Source organism: Drosophila eugracilis, unplaced genomic scaffold (genome assembly GCF_018153835.1).
Source record: "Drosophila eugracilis isolate 14026-0451.02 unplaced genomic scaffold, ASM1815383v1 contig_90, whole genome shotgun sequence".
NCBI lineage: Eukaryota > Metazoa > Arthropoda > Insecta > Diptera > Drosophilidae > Drosophila > Drosophila eugracilis.
This window is the reverse complement of record NW_024573812.1, coordinates 1,815,550-1,831,582: the sequence shown is the minus strand read 5'-3', so window position 1 is coordinate 1,831,582 and position 16,033 is coordinate 1,815,550. Positions and strand designations below refer to the sequence as shown.

At 40.2% G+C, this 16,033-nt stretch overlaps 1 protein-coding gene across 2 annotated transcripts; it reads right to left on the bottom strand.

Annotated features, from left to right (window-relative positions):
- Window positions 1–166: 166 nt before the first annotated feature.
- On the bottom strand, window positions 167–10,017 carry LOC108106715 (integrin alpha-PS3). 2 transcript variants are annotated; one of them, XM_017213948.1, is made up of 8 exons: window positions 9,322–10,017; window positions 3,299–4,289; window positions 3,110–3,212; window positions 2,453–3,037; window positions 2,264–2,393; window positions 1,837–2,199; window positions 884–1,766; window positions 167–817 (listed from the first exon to the last, which is right to left on the bottom strand). In XM_017213948.1, the coding sequence occupies exons 1-8, from the start codon at window positions 9,507–9,509 to the stop codon at window positions 713–715; spliced, it is 3,348 nt and encodes a 1,115-aa protein (XP_017069437.1). In that variant the 5' UTR covers window positions 9,510–10,017; the 3' UTR covers window positions 167–712. The 2 variants fall into 2 exon arrangements, with proteins under 2 accessions (XP_017069437.1, XP_017069438.1); XM_017213949.1 differs by lacking the exon at window positions 9,322–10,017 and adding an exon at window positions 5,319–5,693.
- Between the last annotated feature and the right edge of the window lie 6,016 nt (window positions 10,018–16,033).

Below are 16,033 nucleotides of genomic sequence, written 5' to 3'. Positions count from 1 at the left end.
GCCTAACCCCAAAAAATATTAACCTATTCCATAACTATGTATTTCAGCTTATTATCCAAATTTTGCTTGACTCACTTATATACAGAAGTATTTTTGAAAATTTATAAAAAAAATAACATCTAATTTAGACTTTAAATTAGTCTTCCAATGACACACGCCATAAAAATATGTTTTTCTTTATTCATTCTTTATTCATCCTTCGTCGCTTCAATACTCTAGTATAATACAAGAATACGTTCTAAACAAGTGGTTTTCGATCTTAAAATATTGTTTTTATTTTTACAATATACACAGTAATAAAGTCTTTTGCGTCGCCATGTAAAGCTACCTTTACAAAATCTTTACAATTATGATTAATTCAAAATGTTTAATAAATATATACAACAAATGGCAATATGGCTGGTGTAGCACACATGGGGACTTTCGTTTAAATTAGTTATTAACTAAAACATTAAAAGGCACACTTGACGGATGCCACTAGAAAGTCAAACCGGCAAGAACATTGTATGCGTCGCGGTTTGAAAGTTGCACGTACTCCTATAAGGTAGATTTTTTGTCGTAAATCGTTTTATTAATGTTTTTCGCTCTTTTTTAAATGCATGAGAACACATTTTGTGGATAGTCTTCCCGTTGTGAAAATAGGATTTGGTTACTGGTCCATCCATTTTGAATGTGATGTATACGAAGGCTAGGAAACCCTTTTTTACCTAACTTAGTTATTGCCGCCGCTGTTAAGGTTCTCCGCCTCCGGCTCGACAGGATTCTGCTGAACCAACCTGTTCAACTCATCCTTCTGGGCGCGTTTAAAGAAGCCAAACTAAATAAAAATTAATGTTAAAAATTAATATAAGTTAACATGACAGATTAGATGAAAAAGTCATACCTTGTATAGCAAATAGCTTATCCCAGCGAGCACTAGCAGGCCACCAATTATGGACACGATAATGATCCAGATAGGTGTTCCGGCAACCAGATGCTTGGAAATTATATTCGGTTCGATTCTTCGATTGATTAAAAACGAAGTTGACGTGGGATCACCCTTTTTCTCCAGTTTCACGTCGGTCAGGATGACGAAGAACTCCCAGGGATCCATTAAAATGGCATTCACCTCGTTCAGATCCACGTTGTAGCGCATGTTCAGGTTAATAGATTTCTCCGGCCTAAAGTGAACCCGCATTTCGGCCCTGACGCAGATGGTCATTTCAGGATCCCGACAATTGAACACAATGGTACGGTTAACCGGTAACTTGCCCTTGAAGTCCTCGCTTAGCAGGTCATGTGCCTTGACATTCGAGATGCGAGCATATTGCTCGCGATTAGCTGTCAGGGCCTTGAGATCACGACGTTTTCGGGACATAGATGCAGTTGCCACCATATCGGTATCGAGCACCTGCATCGTCTGGTGTACATGTCCACTGGTATGGATATCATAGCCCTGACCATTCTGGCTGATCACAGTTCGCTCCAAGTTTCCATGAAGCGTGGTGACAGCCTCAATGGTATCAACAATGAGCAGGGTATTGTTTTGGTCGTACAGATCAATGGCCAGTAGCTGGGAATCGTAGGAAGCCTGCATCTTCAGACTGGTCACATTGATTATGGGAATAATGGCTGTAGAGCCAACCACCTTATAGGCAATGGGTATATAAAAGGACACGGTCAACTGTTCGATCACACTCGGACCATTGCTCTTGATCTCGTAGTTGTTGATGATCTCAGCGGAGTTACTGTAGTGTTCCAAGTCGATTTGGTTGTTTGTCTGGCCACTGGAATAAAGAATAGATAAGGGGTTTTAGTTAGATTTAAGATTATTCCACAACTTCTATTGAATCTTACCCGGTGGCATCGATATCGGTGAACTCCTTCAAACCGATCACGTTTGTCTGTTTGTTGTCCGTGGGATTCTTTTCGTATCCTGTGCTAAACACTTCCGCATGGATGATCAGCGACTGTCCGGTTAGTTGGCTCACATCGAAACTGATAGTGATGGAGTCGCTGTCACCTTTGGCCAAAGGTCGTCCGCGGTTGAGGTCGCACACCATGACGGCATCGATGACTTTGCAGTTTCCAGGGACCTGAGCGAATGCCAGACGGGATGTACTCGTCACATTGAATTGAGGCAGATAGGCGGTTTCTCCGTTGTTGGTGATCTCATAATTGAGACGTAGGGTTTCGGCACTGCCCAAGATATAAGTGGGGCTGAGGAAGGAAATGGTATGACTCATGACTGATAAACAGGTCAGCTGGAGCAAACTAGACCTACCTCACATTCTTGCTCCGCAACTGCAGGTCTGCGGTGCAGATATCGGTGGCACAACCCGTGCTGAAGATTATCTTCTGCGTGGAAACCTTCGGTTCTTTTGGATCCACAATCGCACAGGTCTCGCAGAATTCTGTTGAGGAAAAATAAGTTAGTGACTTAATTCCATAATACATTGAGATTAAAACTCACCCTCCGAGTCGGGAACCTTCTTAGTCAGTTCGTAGTGCATCTCCAGATCGATGGGTGTGAATATGTCCTTCTCACTGTAGCGCACCTGAGCCTCAAAGACCCGGCACTGCTCACCAAGACCAGCTATCTCCTTGAAGCTTACCTCATTGGCCTGCGTCTGGACGAACTTAACCCGCTTCAGCTGAGTATCGATGGCAATTCTAATGGCCAGCTCCTGCTGCTGGACGTCCTTTGCCGTGGAAGTGGTGTTCAGTCTGTAGCAGGCGGTGATCTTAACCTTGTCCTGCTCTGGCTTAATCTCTCGCGATTCTGACTTCACTGTGGCAATCACTTTTACGACGGGATAGGCGCGATACAGATACAAGGCTTCCGCATTGGGGGCTCCGATGGCGAAATCGTTGAATCCGTTACCGTCAATGTCCGATCCTCGGGATAGACCATGCCCGAACATGTGTGATCCATACTTAGAAGGTTGCTGGGAAGGAGCATCCAGTCGCTGACTCGGCTGATCACGTAATCCCTGCTCACTGCCCAGGTAGATGAACACCGATCCGTTTCCGTTAAATGGAGCTCCTACAGCCACGTCTGTAAAATGGGAAATTAATATATTTATTAAGTTCTGTACAAAAAGTATACGGAATGTCAAAGATAACTTACCATTATATCCGTCATGATTAATGTCTCCCAGACGCGATAGAGTAGTTCCAAACCGTGCCGGCGTCTCAACGGGCGAACGTAGTATCTGCCGCTCGAAATTGAACTGCAATGATAAGACGGCGTTATTTACTCTCGTTTCAGGAAACCTCACCCCAATAAGAGTCTTAGGTAATGCAACTTATTACTCACAAAGCCCTTGTTGATGAACACGTAGATGGCACCGTTGTCGTAGAAATCCTCTAGAGCGTGCTGAGGTGCTGATATAATGACGTCTGTTTTTCCATCTCCATTGAGATCCTCCGCCAATACAGAGTAACCGAAATATTCACCAAACTGGTCGCCACGGAAAACATGATACTTATGGATGCTCTTTCCCCGCACATCAAAGATGTAGGCCTCGCCGGACTGCTTGTTGGCTTGTGGAGCGGTGGCCACGTAGAGAAGTTTAGTCGGGTTAGAGCTGTCAAAGTAGCCGGAGCTAACCGCATAGCCAAAGTATGAGTCATCTTCCTGGCCCCAATTCATTGGCGCTGGAATCTCGGGTGCATAGTGCTCCGGCGAATATTCGTTGGTGTCCGCATCGCGAATCACTCGTCGGAGTGCTCTGTCTGTGTCGCGTCTGCTGGCTGTGGGATTATCCACTGGATCCACTTGCCGGTACAGAACCACCGATCCTTTCCAAGTATTAATGCCCGGGGCACCAATCAGGAACTTCGAGTTATCATCCGCCACATGAGCACTCAATCCCATTTCACCCATTATGTAGAAGAAGCTGGCAACGTTGTTATGATCTTCCTCTATCACCTGTTGTTGTTTTAGACGAAGTGGAGAGATCCGTGTTACGTGCTCCGGAGTGCTGGCCAATGTATTTTGGACCCAATAGCAGACACCATGCAAATGATAATCCTTTTGGCTGGGCGCATAAAATCGCGGGGCACACACGAGGAGTTTATCAGTATCTCGGGTGCCGCCGTCCATCGAACCACCCAGCCATTGGAAGTCCTTGCGCTCCGAATCAAATGTATAGTCATTGTATGGAGCATTATAGTTTCCTTTGGGATCAAGGACATACGGACTGCAGGTACCACTTGTTAGGGAGCAACGGTAGATGGCCCCAGTCTCGTTGATAGTGCGTTGCGACTCCAAGGTGGATTGAGCTCGAGGTGCTCCCACTATTATGCTTTAATCATAGAAAGTCAAAAAATATATTAGTTTATATTTTTCAAATTATTTTCTTTATCAAAAAATCATTTTAATATTGTCAATCAAATGAATGTTTTAAAAATTACAAAAGGCGACATAAGGGCTTGAACAGTGCACCTAGGATTAGCGTTTACCCATTAGTCCAATTTATCAGATATTCAAATTACAGCGATGACAGGTCCGAACTATGTATTCTATAACTTTTGGTATTAGTCAGACATGGAAGCCAATTCATTGTCCGAGTATATGTCTCATCAATTAGTCGATTTTTCCGACGAACCCTAAGGTAAAGTGGCTTGACAATGGAAATTCGATAAGACCCAGACGAACCAATCAAACTGTTTTTCTTATCTTTGCAACATTAGCTACCGAGCTCAACAAATTCTGACTCCACTTATCGCACATACACTGCCTCCTTAGCGGAATTTCACTGTGGCAGCGGCAATCTTATCGTAAATCGTTAAAAACGAAGCTAGAAACGTTGGCTGATAACGAATTGGCATTGACGATTCGTTGCTTCTAAATGGTATAGAAAAAAAATAAGTCGAACTCCGCCCTAAATAGCTGACTTATTAAGCCAACAAAGGTTCGGACGTGCAGCGTTGCAAATATTTGCATAACTTCCAGCTCGGACCCCATCGAATCGGTTCCGACTGAGCTTGATATCTCCATAAAAACCATACATTTTTATACACTTTTTCACATACATAACGTTTATGTATATGTCTGAGTACACCTCCTCGTTTTTGGGTTGATAATTGATATTAAGAGTATGACTTCATCGTTTGCACAAGACATTAACTGTATGGAGGAATTTCTTTCTTTGGCACTTGAATTTTTTCCCCTGTCAGAGCATTTTCAAAAAAGTTCATTCAATTTTACAGCTACTATCCGATCGGCGTTTGTCAGCGTGAATCATCCATCGCACAACCAGTTTATTACGACTCCACGGTCTTTTTTTTAGAGGAAAAAAATGAAGATGCGGGAGCCGTTCGAGGAGTCTTACCCATTGGGTCGCAGGCACATCGTGAATCCGAAATATGACGCACGCACTTTGGGCAGATTGGTGGCGAACTGGGGATCCAGTATCTGCCTGTTAGGCCGCGGCGAAAGGTTAAATGCATTGGAGTAGCTGGCCAGGCACCACAGCACGATTATCACCGCCCAGAACTCGCGACCTTGCCGTGCCATTTATTAGCTGCTTTCTTACAGAATTATTATTTAACTATAGTTAAGGCTATGCCACACGGCTTTCGGCTAAATAATCTTCACTTTGATATATTATCACTTTCGTTTTATTATATATATATATATATATTTATATACGTGTGTCAAGACAACCCGCAACTTCACCGCCGGATAAGAGTTGCATCCGTGCCGATCGAATGTCTGTTAGCTACTAACTGAGCATTGGGCATCCACACCGATCCACAACCGGGCACCTCGGCAGCAGCGACAGCGAGTTGCTCTCAGATACTCATCGGGTATCCAAAAAAGCTGAGCGAGAGAGCCGCTCCGACTTAACGTGGCTTACTCACGTTACCGTTGTGGCTCTCGTGGGAGTGGCGTGAGTACCGTCTTCAAAGCGCTCACCTTGCCGTATTTGCACTTTTCAGGGGTACTACTCTGGATTGTAAGAAATATTGTTTGTTTTTTAAGTAGCCAAAAAGACTGACTCATAGCCAAGCAATAGATCATATAAATAAAAAAAACCGAATTTTAATCTTATCATCATTTCTATCCTAAACTGTGTACCAAAAAGAACTGAGAATATTTTTAAGTTCTAAACTTCTCAATATCATGATAGAACTTTCACTTTTAGGTTTAAGTTGATAAGCATTTCATAGATTTTATTTGATTATCTACTTGAGATTAGTGATTATTCTTAGCGTTAAAAGACTTAAGTCATTAAAATAGCCACAGTTCTAGTTTAACTGACTATGCTGGAACTTAGTTTAGTTAATATCCCTCCAAAGTGGTTCTCATACTTGCTTTTCTCAATCGAATATTAAATTACAAATGTAATTAAAAGACAAAGAAAAACAACTGTTTTTTAATCATTTACTGTGACTTACTCATTTCTGACACAAATGATAGAGAATGGGGTTACCAATAATAACAGTTTGGAAAAAGCATTGATAGTTAGAAAAACATATTTTTGATAATACATTTCTTTATCTCTTTTAATCAGTAAATATGTGGTAAGTAATAAAAAAAAATGAAAATCGGAACTAGTCATTTCCCAGCACTAGGTTGACCTCTGATAGCTCGTTGATAGACTTTTCATTGTTCATACAACTATAGCTGTGCATATACAAGTTTTCCCCGGGACGAATCTCTGGCTTAGTCAGTCGGATGAGTCAGCGTGCACTGCATTTGTTCCCTGGCCTGATTTCCGCCGTAACTTTATCCGCAAGGCGGCGCGAGACATGCTTGCTTGATTTGGTGGCATGAAAACAAAAACCGGCAATCACAAAAAAATATTTGACAACAGTTTGAGTAAGGCCAATAACAAGCACATGTTACTTTGGCTACCTTAACCAGTAATTGCTTATGCTAAAAGTCAAAAAGAGTGGAGTGAGCTTAAAAGCTGTCTGCCAACACTTGTTTTCATTTCGATGACGACAGAGAAAGACTGGAAATTCCGCTTTTCTTTTCGGTTATACAAAGTTTATGCTGTCGCTTAAGTATTTCCCCAAAAACATGACTCATGACCATGTAAACCATGTCTCTCGCACACGCATCTGCCCCCATCTCCAGTTTCGAACTGGACTTTGGCTTTAATACAGCTGAGTTCAAATTAATAGTTTGGAAGATACGATTTTTGAAATTTAACACTCAATTTTTGCTTATCTCACGTGTGCATAAGAAATCTTAAATTGTGTTTAAATTTATAAACTTTCCAAGAAGAAGTATTTATCAGCACCGTAATAATTATATATAATTAAAGGTTGTCGTATCCAGTAAGAACTGAGAAATGAACTCTTATTTTCAAATCCCAATTTTTATAAAATAATTTTTGTCTTAAAAATTAAGTTTAATAAATGGGAATAACCTCTTAAAAAATGAAAAACGAACTCCATGAAGACATAGCTAAAATTCTTAAAAAAAAGTAACATTTATTCATACAGAAAGATCTATAAATAAAACATTAAACATTTATTTAAAATATCTCAAAAATCCAAATGCCAGGCTATCTTTGTGATTGTTAATGTAAGTTCTTAAGCAGAAGTAGACGGGGTTGGTGGCGCTTTGTTTAAATGCCGAAACAAGGAGCATTTATCTGTTTATGTGTGCAACAATAAGCCATGTTGCGGACCACACAAATCTCCCGCGCCATCTCCGTCAGCCAAACCAAAACAAAGAGAAACGCTGCAGCTTGCGGTCATCAAATCTTCAGAACAAAAGCCAGCAAGCTGCAGCATTTTCCGTTCTGGAGTGTTCCCAGTTTTTTTTTCAAATTTTTTTTTTTTTTTTTGGGAATTCGGTTTAATGACCCAGAGTAAGGCAGCTAAAAATATTCGTGTGTGGTGTCAGCTGAACAGGCGAATAACTCTTCGAGGGGGGATGAGGGTGGGCATGCAGACGCCATCGCCTTCAAATCGGATTGGAAACATTTGTGACTCATTTCGCCAGAATGCAACAGCTATTGGGAAACAATGACTGAGTGAGGGCACCATTTCCATTTCCACATTTCAGCCCCTTTTCCTTGCCCATAGAATGATTGGGGTAAGCATAAACACAGACTTTACATGTTTTGTTTTTTGTTTGTTTCGGCCAAAACTTCAATTGATGTGAAATAAATTACGGCTTGTCGTGATTTTACGCGCAATTTCCGTACATAATTAGGCGCACTTGGTAATGGCCAAAAGAGAGTCATGGGTATTTTGGGCTTTAAAGTGCTGGTAATAAAAAACAAAAAAAAAACAACAGAGAGGGGAAGCGGGAACTGTAGAGGAAGTTCCAAATTACCCAGCCAGGTTTATGGTAATAAAATATGGTCAAGAGCTAGCTCGTTATGATCACGTACGGGTACTGCATTCTAACCAGGTTTACTGATTGCCTGAATTAAAACAAGATATGGCTGTACATATGTACTCGTAAAGTAAACAAACAAAAAAGTTGTATCTGAGGCTGTGGCCTGAATTTTTGGCCAACATCTTTGAATGAAAATATCTTAGATACTCTATAAAACCTTTTTCTATATCAAACAAAATGATTGTCGATCAGAGAAGTGTGAGAGATTACCCTAAAATTTAAGTTAGAACCTCAAGGAGAACTCTTTAAAAAGTATCTCAAGAAGCGTATCTCAAGTTCGATCTGAGCACTTTCTTCTTATTCAATTAACTGTGATTTGTGGCGCCGGTTAAGGTGTGTGATGTCATTTCTCGGGGCCCGTACTCCAAACCAAAAGTCGCCGCCATCGGGTCTACATATCAGATGATATGTAGGTCGCCTCGGCTCACTGAAAAGTGTTTTGGGTTTGTCAATTGTCCAAGACACAGTCGCGATCTCTCAGCGATCTGTGGCAATTGTAACCGCTGGCAATTGAAGTTGAAGTAGTCAGTCTCTTTTCCTTCTTTTTTTTCTTGTTATTTTTAGAAATTTTGTTGGTCTGAAGTGGTATTGTTTTTGAGAGGTTTTCAAGCGTTGCGGTCTTTCGATCGATATACCATGAGAGTGTTCTGTCTTGAAATTCGTTTACAATTAGGCGAAAATAACATTTTAATTGTTAGACAAATAAACGCCTCAGTGTTAAGTGCCAATAGAAGCAACCGAAAACCGTTACTAATTTTGTCAAGCTGCAACTTCTGTTGAACGCCTCTTTCGCAAGTTTCAGTTTCAATTTCCGTGTGCCAGAAGTTTCAAAATATTGACAAAGGTGTTGGCTTTTGAATCGTGAAAGCCATCGCCTCCAAGTCAAACATAACGTAAGTTTCACCCTCAAAGCGATAGTATATGTATGCAAATATTTGCGGCGATTCCCAGCTGGAAAATGAGCAACTCACCTGGTTTCACGGATGACGAGCGTGTATCCAAAGTAGGAGCTGCGCGTTTGGTTTTTGTAGAACTTCAAATGCGTTGGGGTGTTGATCACCCTGCTCGGTCGGGGCATAAAGTTGAAGGCATCGATTTGAGGTAGCAGGGCCAAGAGGGTGAGGAATATAAGGCGAAACATTTTTAATTCAACTTTCATTGGAAGTCATGAAAATTAAGTTTTCGCATTCGTAATTTCGTAATTTCACTTGAATTCACCCTCCGCCCCTTGTGGAGGCCAATAAATCACAATTGTGCCGCACCACTAAAAAACAGGATCCGTTGCCGCTCACTTATTTATGATTTATTGAATTTAATTGAAGCTCTCATACGCACACGCACTCACACACTCGAGATCGCTTATATGGCGGCAACGTTCTCTCCTCGTCGAAATTATATTAATTTAATTAAGACCTGCCGGCTTTCGCCATGCTCTCGCGATATCTAGCTAAAAATCAGTGAGCAAACTTGTTTCGCTTTTGTCACTTCGATTTTGTTTTTATTTTATTTTTTGCCGGCAAAAGGTTGTTGTAAACCACACGCAATAACGACTTAGTGGACCGTACTATCTGCATATAGCATATATGTATGATTTTTATTTCCGCAATTCTAGCCTATAAGCGAGGCAAGAGGGCAGTGGTGCAACCGAACTTGGCACGTTTTCACTCTCCGACGACTCGAAACGAAATGAAATGAATTCAAGTGCTGCAGCAGACTTGGACAGCCGCCGAATCCACCGCCCGGTGTGTTCACCACACACGATTGTCGAAAGAGCAATTCTAACCTGTGAAGATGGCAAGGCTTTGAGAGCTGAAGGCACTGAGGGGTATTCATATTTCGGTGCTCTTATATGTGTTAATTTATGTTAACCATAAAAGAGGTTTGCCAAGGTTATCTTTATATATTCTCTATAGAATAAGATAAAAGTTTCCTTTCCTTAAAAGCATATGGATGGGGAATATATATATATTAAAGATTTTGATAATGTTATCTTTTCACTATTTTTTCACATTTAATAAGAGAAAATCAATAATTTATATATTTTTTTCTTTATGTCGTTAAGACTGACAAAGGTAGATCTTGCCGAGTGCATCCCCAAATCATCTTTGACCATTTCGTGTGGTGGCTCTCCTTGTTCGAAACACCACTTGCATTTACACTCCCCCTACGCGATTGCAGCACACACACAAACACAAACACACACGCACACAGTACACACACATGGGTAAGTGCACGCCCAAGTGTACATAGCAAGCGTCGCCTTCGCGCCGCCTGTCACCATGGAGTTCCAACAGGGAGCAGTATTTTATTATGAATACTTATTGAAGGGACTCCCAAGGGAATGGGCAGGCTTATTTGTTCCTCATCATCTCATATATTTCATTATAATTAATATTTACAATGGCCGTTATGCAGACTCACCAAGATCTGCACAGAGAAAAGGAACTGAATGAAGTTGTTATTCTCAGATAAGAAGACAGTTCGTTGTTAACATTTCTTTCTTTTATCACTTTACAATAACATTTACAGTATAATTGCTATTTAAATAGAACAGATGTATATAATTATCATATAAAAAGTAGGTCTGCTTATAGAAATTACTAAGTCTCAATGTTTAAAGTCCACGACAGATAACTATGATGCTACTTGAGTTTTCTTTATAAAAGTATCTGCATATTAGCATATCTTTTAGAGAAAAATATACCCAATTAATAATGATTTTTAAAGATCAACTCCATTGAGAAATACAACAAAAGCCATTTCAAATTTTCTCTGAGTGATCACTTTCTGAGCTGGGGATAAGGTTGAGTGCGAATGGAAACGGAGAGCATATGGCGGGCATAAAGGATGCCGATCACGATTCCCAGCGGAGTGGCCACCCGAATTCAGTGGCTTGCTGCTGTCATTGAACTTGGCCGTAGTGGCATGTTTAAGCAGCAATCAAACTGCTTATCAGCAGGCCCTAGAGTAAATATGTATAATAAATATATATATACCTCCCATGTGAGTAGAGCTGCCTTATCCATCCAACATTGGGGTAGGTTTTGGGATGGGGATGTGGTGACCACAATTTATTAACTTTACGATTTGGTGACATGAAATTGAGCCCAGCACGCGGAGTTCAAGAGTGTCGAGGGGTTCAAAGGTTCAATTAGATCAGCAGGCCTGAGTACTTGAGTTGACTTTTCCCTCTAGCTCTCCCCTGCCGTTGCTTTTCCGTAACTGATAAGTTGGAAAACCACTCTTAGATCGCCTGCTCGTTGGCGGGTCCAAGTAATTGATTTTCAACGCTGCAGGCAGGCCGACCAGGCCGTTTATCAAGTCAATGTAAAACAATAAAAACTAATAAAAGAAGAAAAAGTGGGGTTCCGCGGCCTGGAAAAGTCGTTTCGAAACGATAAGCGCAACTAGAAACAGCAGATTACTCGCATAAAAGTCAATTCACAAGTCATCGATTGCTCCCCCGATTTTGGTTCATAAATAAAATTCCTGTTAAAAAGTTCTAAAACGGAATGGTTGGCTAGGCCTTAAAGTAAACACAAGAAGTTCAAAAGGGCGGCTAATTCGGTTTCTATTTCTTTTTCAAATGCGGCGTAGCAAGTGTTTTTGGGGCCAGGCCGCTATTGAAATGCACAATTAAGCGCTCGCCAGGCGATTTGACAGCAATTATGTTGCTGTTGCTGCCCGGCGGCAACACGAGTGCACATGCAACAGCAACAGCAGCAGTAGCAGCAATAACGATTACAGCAGCACAGCACCTGCTGGTGGGCGTTGGTGGTGCCTCCCATTTGCCAGGCACATAATTGAAGTTCATGACCCCCTTCCCTCTTCTCTGCTGCTATCGGGGGCAGCTATTTCTGGCGCACATCCCACTCATCCCAGATGCAAGCGGTACAAACAGGGTGCAAATTGAACTGTTCCTTAGCCTATGAAATGCATTAAATGTGGGGGAATCTGCCCTTGAAATGGATCACATCCAGCTACAATCTGTTGTTACACTTGGCGGAAGTTTCACTGTCTTCCACTTGTCACAGTTCCATTGTATACGTCGGTCATTTATCAGCAATTTGTGATTATATAGTTGAATCGGAGTTGGAGAGTCATGCATCTCACAAATCAACAATGACAACAATAGCGGTGAAACAATGCACTGAGCATTACTTTATTATATGTTTAAAAAATATAATTAAAGGGCTTTTCAACTAATATCTTAAATAAGAAACCATACAAAATACTTTTGTCTTTTTAATACTACTTTTGACACTTTTCTCCATTTATCCAAAATAAGTTTATATAATTTTTGCTGAGTTTTTCTTCGAGTGCTTCTATGGATACTTACCGAATCGTCGACGTGTGCTTGAGCGGCGCCTTATTTGGATTTTTTCTGGCCAGGCATAAATGTCAAAAGGAAGTTTAAAAAAAAACTGAACACGTCCGTGAATCAATGCAGGTGTTCACCTTCCTATGACGTCACCAGTTAACAAATAACATAATATAGTGGTTTGTTTACCCAACAGAAAAAAATTATTAATTTTATGCAGTAAAGGAAATAAGCTCATTGCATATTTCACTGAGGTGAGCAATAAATCCTCAGAGAATAGCAAGAACATTTTATAGACCAGAGCGACAGTCATAAAACTAATGACCAGACCAACCCTTTAAGTTTTTGAGCTATAGACAGGGCGCCGGGCTGGCTCATAAAAGGCCAGTTCGTAATTGATCTGCTGGCCTAAATATTCGGAGGCCGAACATGAGTGGCAGACGACGCCCACATAATGCCACCTTTCATGCGAAAAATCAGCAATTAAGCAGCATTATCCAGTGAAACACTTTCACTTACTATATAGTCATACAGTCATAAAGCAATGAATGAATACAACATATCAGAGGCTGCTGCTGCTCTTCCGGTTTGTATCTCGAACTCTATCTCCATTTCTTTTTGAATGCCGAACCGAAATATATGTCAAGTGTTTGTGTAATATGAGACTTTTTGGGATCGCACTTTACTAACTGAGGGAGTAACTCTATGACATGTAATTGATACACTAAACGGCATTTTGATCGTTCTTTGAGTACTTTTAACTCAGGGTTAGCTGAAAGGCAATCTTGTATTTCAAATCCGACAATGTCAGGCCAAATGAGCCATTCCGAAACGTAAGATCAGCCGTTGTAATTGTCATCTTTAGTGTCGCCATTGGCACTCGTTCGTTGCGCCTGGCACGTTGTCGTCATAAAACAATCAGACTATCTGTTAAATGCTCCTTACACATCATATAAAAACAACGAGTCGTTATGGTCGCCAGTTGAGAACCACCAGCTAAATTAATATTCAAATCATGACCGGCTAAGACTCTCAACGGGCGTCACTGGAACGTGATTAGCTGCGACTGCAGCTGCCGTTTGGTTTTTTTCCTCTCTTTCTCGGATTTAGGAATGCTAAGCCACCGCACATATTTGAAACTCCCAACAAGGGCTTACTCCTACATTTATGGTTTTTTTATTTTACATAATTAGGCTTCAAATCCGGGGAAAGTATGCGTAAGTAAACCCAACTTTATACAATTATATTGGAGTTCTGAATGTATCTTTCAAGCCTCTCACGTAGGTAAACAAAAGTCAGCTTTTGGAATATTTAATTGCATATTCAACCTTTTCTTTTTTTGTTAAAGAAAATATATTTTTCAAAAGGAAATTATACATTTGTGTTAGGAAATTTGATAGTGTTACTTACTGTAAGCTTAACACTTTACATACTAAATCATGATAAGAAGTAATATTTTGCATGTAACCCGAGAAATTCTACATTTAAAAAAAATCTATGGCCATAAATGATGATTGTAGGTTCTGTTAAAAGTATTAATTATTATTAAGACAATTGAATACTTAAAGTATTTAAAAACGAAACTTAATTAACTGAATCGAATTTGTTTACATTTTTCATTTTATAATCACTTTTTTATCACTTTTTAAATTACAGTTGCAGGGCGTTGCCAGAAATGCGGTGTAACCATACAACTAGAGGGCGCCACTGCTTTTGACATTTCATGTAAAATACTAAAATCGATTTTCGATTTTAAGAACATAAAGTAATTTGTTATCGGAATTTAAAATTGAACTATATAAAAAACTATATTAATGAGAAGACAAGTAATTAAACAATTTAAAAAATAAAAACTAAGTAAATATTTTTGTTATAAAAATTTGTTTAACCTAAAAAGGTTTTACATTAAATTTCAAGAGCTATTTTGTCTACATTATCTACGCATTTAATTTTTTTCTATACATAAGCTACTTTTTATAATGTAATTTAAGTTTTTATTTATTTTTAATTGCTTGCATGCTTTGACCTTGTTAACTCATCAAAACTAACTCAGATGGTCATTCACTTGGCTAGCAAGGAAATGAGTCAGTCGGCCATAAAACAATGCACTAAACTATTTAAGGGGCAGCACGTACTTAAGCGAAATATAAAAATAAACCGAATATGTGGGCGATGGCGATCGGAAATGACTCTCCGAGAACCTTATAATTTCGACCAAAGATTCGTTGATTTCTCCTTGTCAAATTTAATTAATCATGCATGGGCCAATTGGGCTAGCTGGCGAGCTGGTCAGCACTATCCATTACCAAACCGCAGCAGATTCCCCAGCAAGTGCGTATGAACGGAGTTCGGGAGCGGGACACACAGCCGGCTACGAACTGCAGAGGATTATAAGGCGCTGTCTAGCCAATTGCAATGGCTTTACTTTGATGTAAAGTGCCGACAGCATGGCAAGCCTAAGCGGACTATTACACACAGCTCCCCCACACCCTAAAACATACATATATATATATGCTATGTGTGCTATGGAAATCAGTCTAGACACTGGCAGACGGCTTAATACAAAGCAATTTCTTTTTGTCATCGAATATCCTTGAGGCACCGCAAATTGCCGTCACTTAAGCTGCCCACGCCCACCTGCAGCACGCCCTTAGCTTTCCACCCTCACCTCCTCACGTTGCTGACCACTGGTTAGTACTAATTATCGTGAGAAATGTCAAAGATAGCTGAACTTTGCAAATATTACGCATACGCAACGTTATCGCATAGATTTGCATAATTAACAGGTTGGTGGGTTGGTATTTGTGGGTAGGGTTGGGAGTGTATTTATAGCCAAATTATTTCGAAGACCATTCATTCATTTCCGCTGGCAGTTCAAATGTCATACAAAGCGCTTTGATGTGATTTAGACATTTGATTTATTCTGACAGCCGGAAACAAAAACAAGCTAAGGAATATGTATTTGCGAATTTCATTCATAAAATCGAATCCCAAGGCAATGGGGTATATATAAACTTTCTGCATTTCCATATATAAACAGCTAACGTCGAAATTATAGAAGCGTTTTCGAAAGTTTTTTAATTTTTTGGAATTGAGATAAAATAGATTGGAAGATTATATAATCCGATTCATACATATGAATAACTAATCGGTATATCTGGTTTAAAGAGAAAAGAATAAACCCATTTTCAAAGGCAATGCATTCTCAAATATTTCCGCTGCCTTTGCAAGGGTGAATGGCATATATCAAACCTGATTCAACGATTCACGCTTCCCTCAAATTGTGGCCAGCAATGCCAATGTCTCATTAGATGCACTTCCAATAAATAGACGACGATGTGGCCGCCGCATGCATCTGTATC

Coding starts and splice junctions, on each gene's coding strand:
- LOC108106715 (XM_017213948.1), bottom strand. CDS start 9,509: ATGAAAGTTGAATTAAAAATGTTTCGCCTTATATTCCTCACCCTCTTG. Junction 4,290..9,321: donor CTCGTCATCCGTGAAACCAG/GTGAGTTGCTCA, acceptor CTATGATTAAAG/CATAATAGTGGGAGCACCTC. Junction 2,394..2,452: donor GAAGGTTCCCGACTCGGAGG/GTGAGTTTTAAT, acceptor TTTCCTCAACAG/AATTCTGCGAGACCTGTGCG.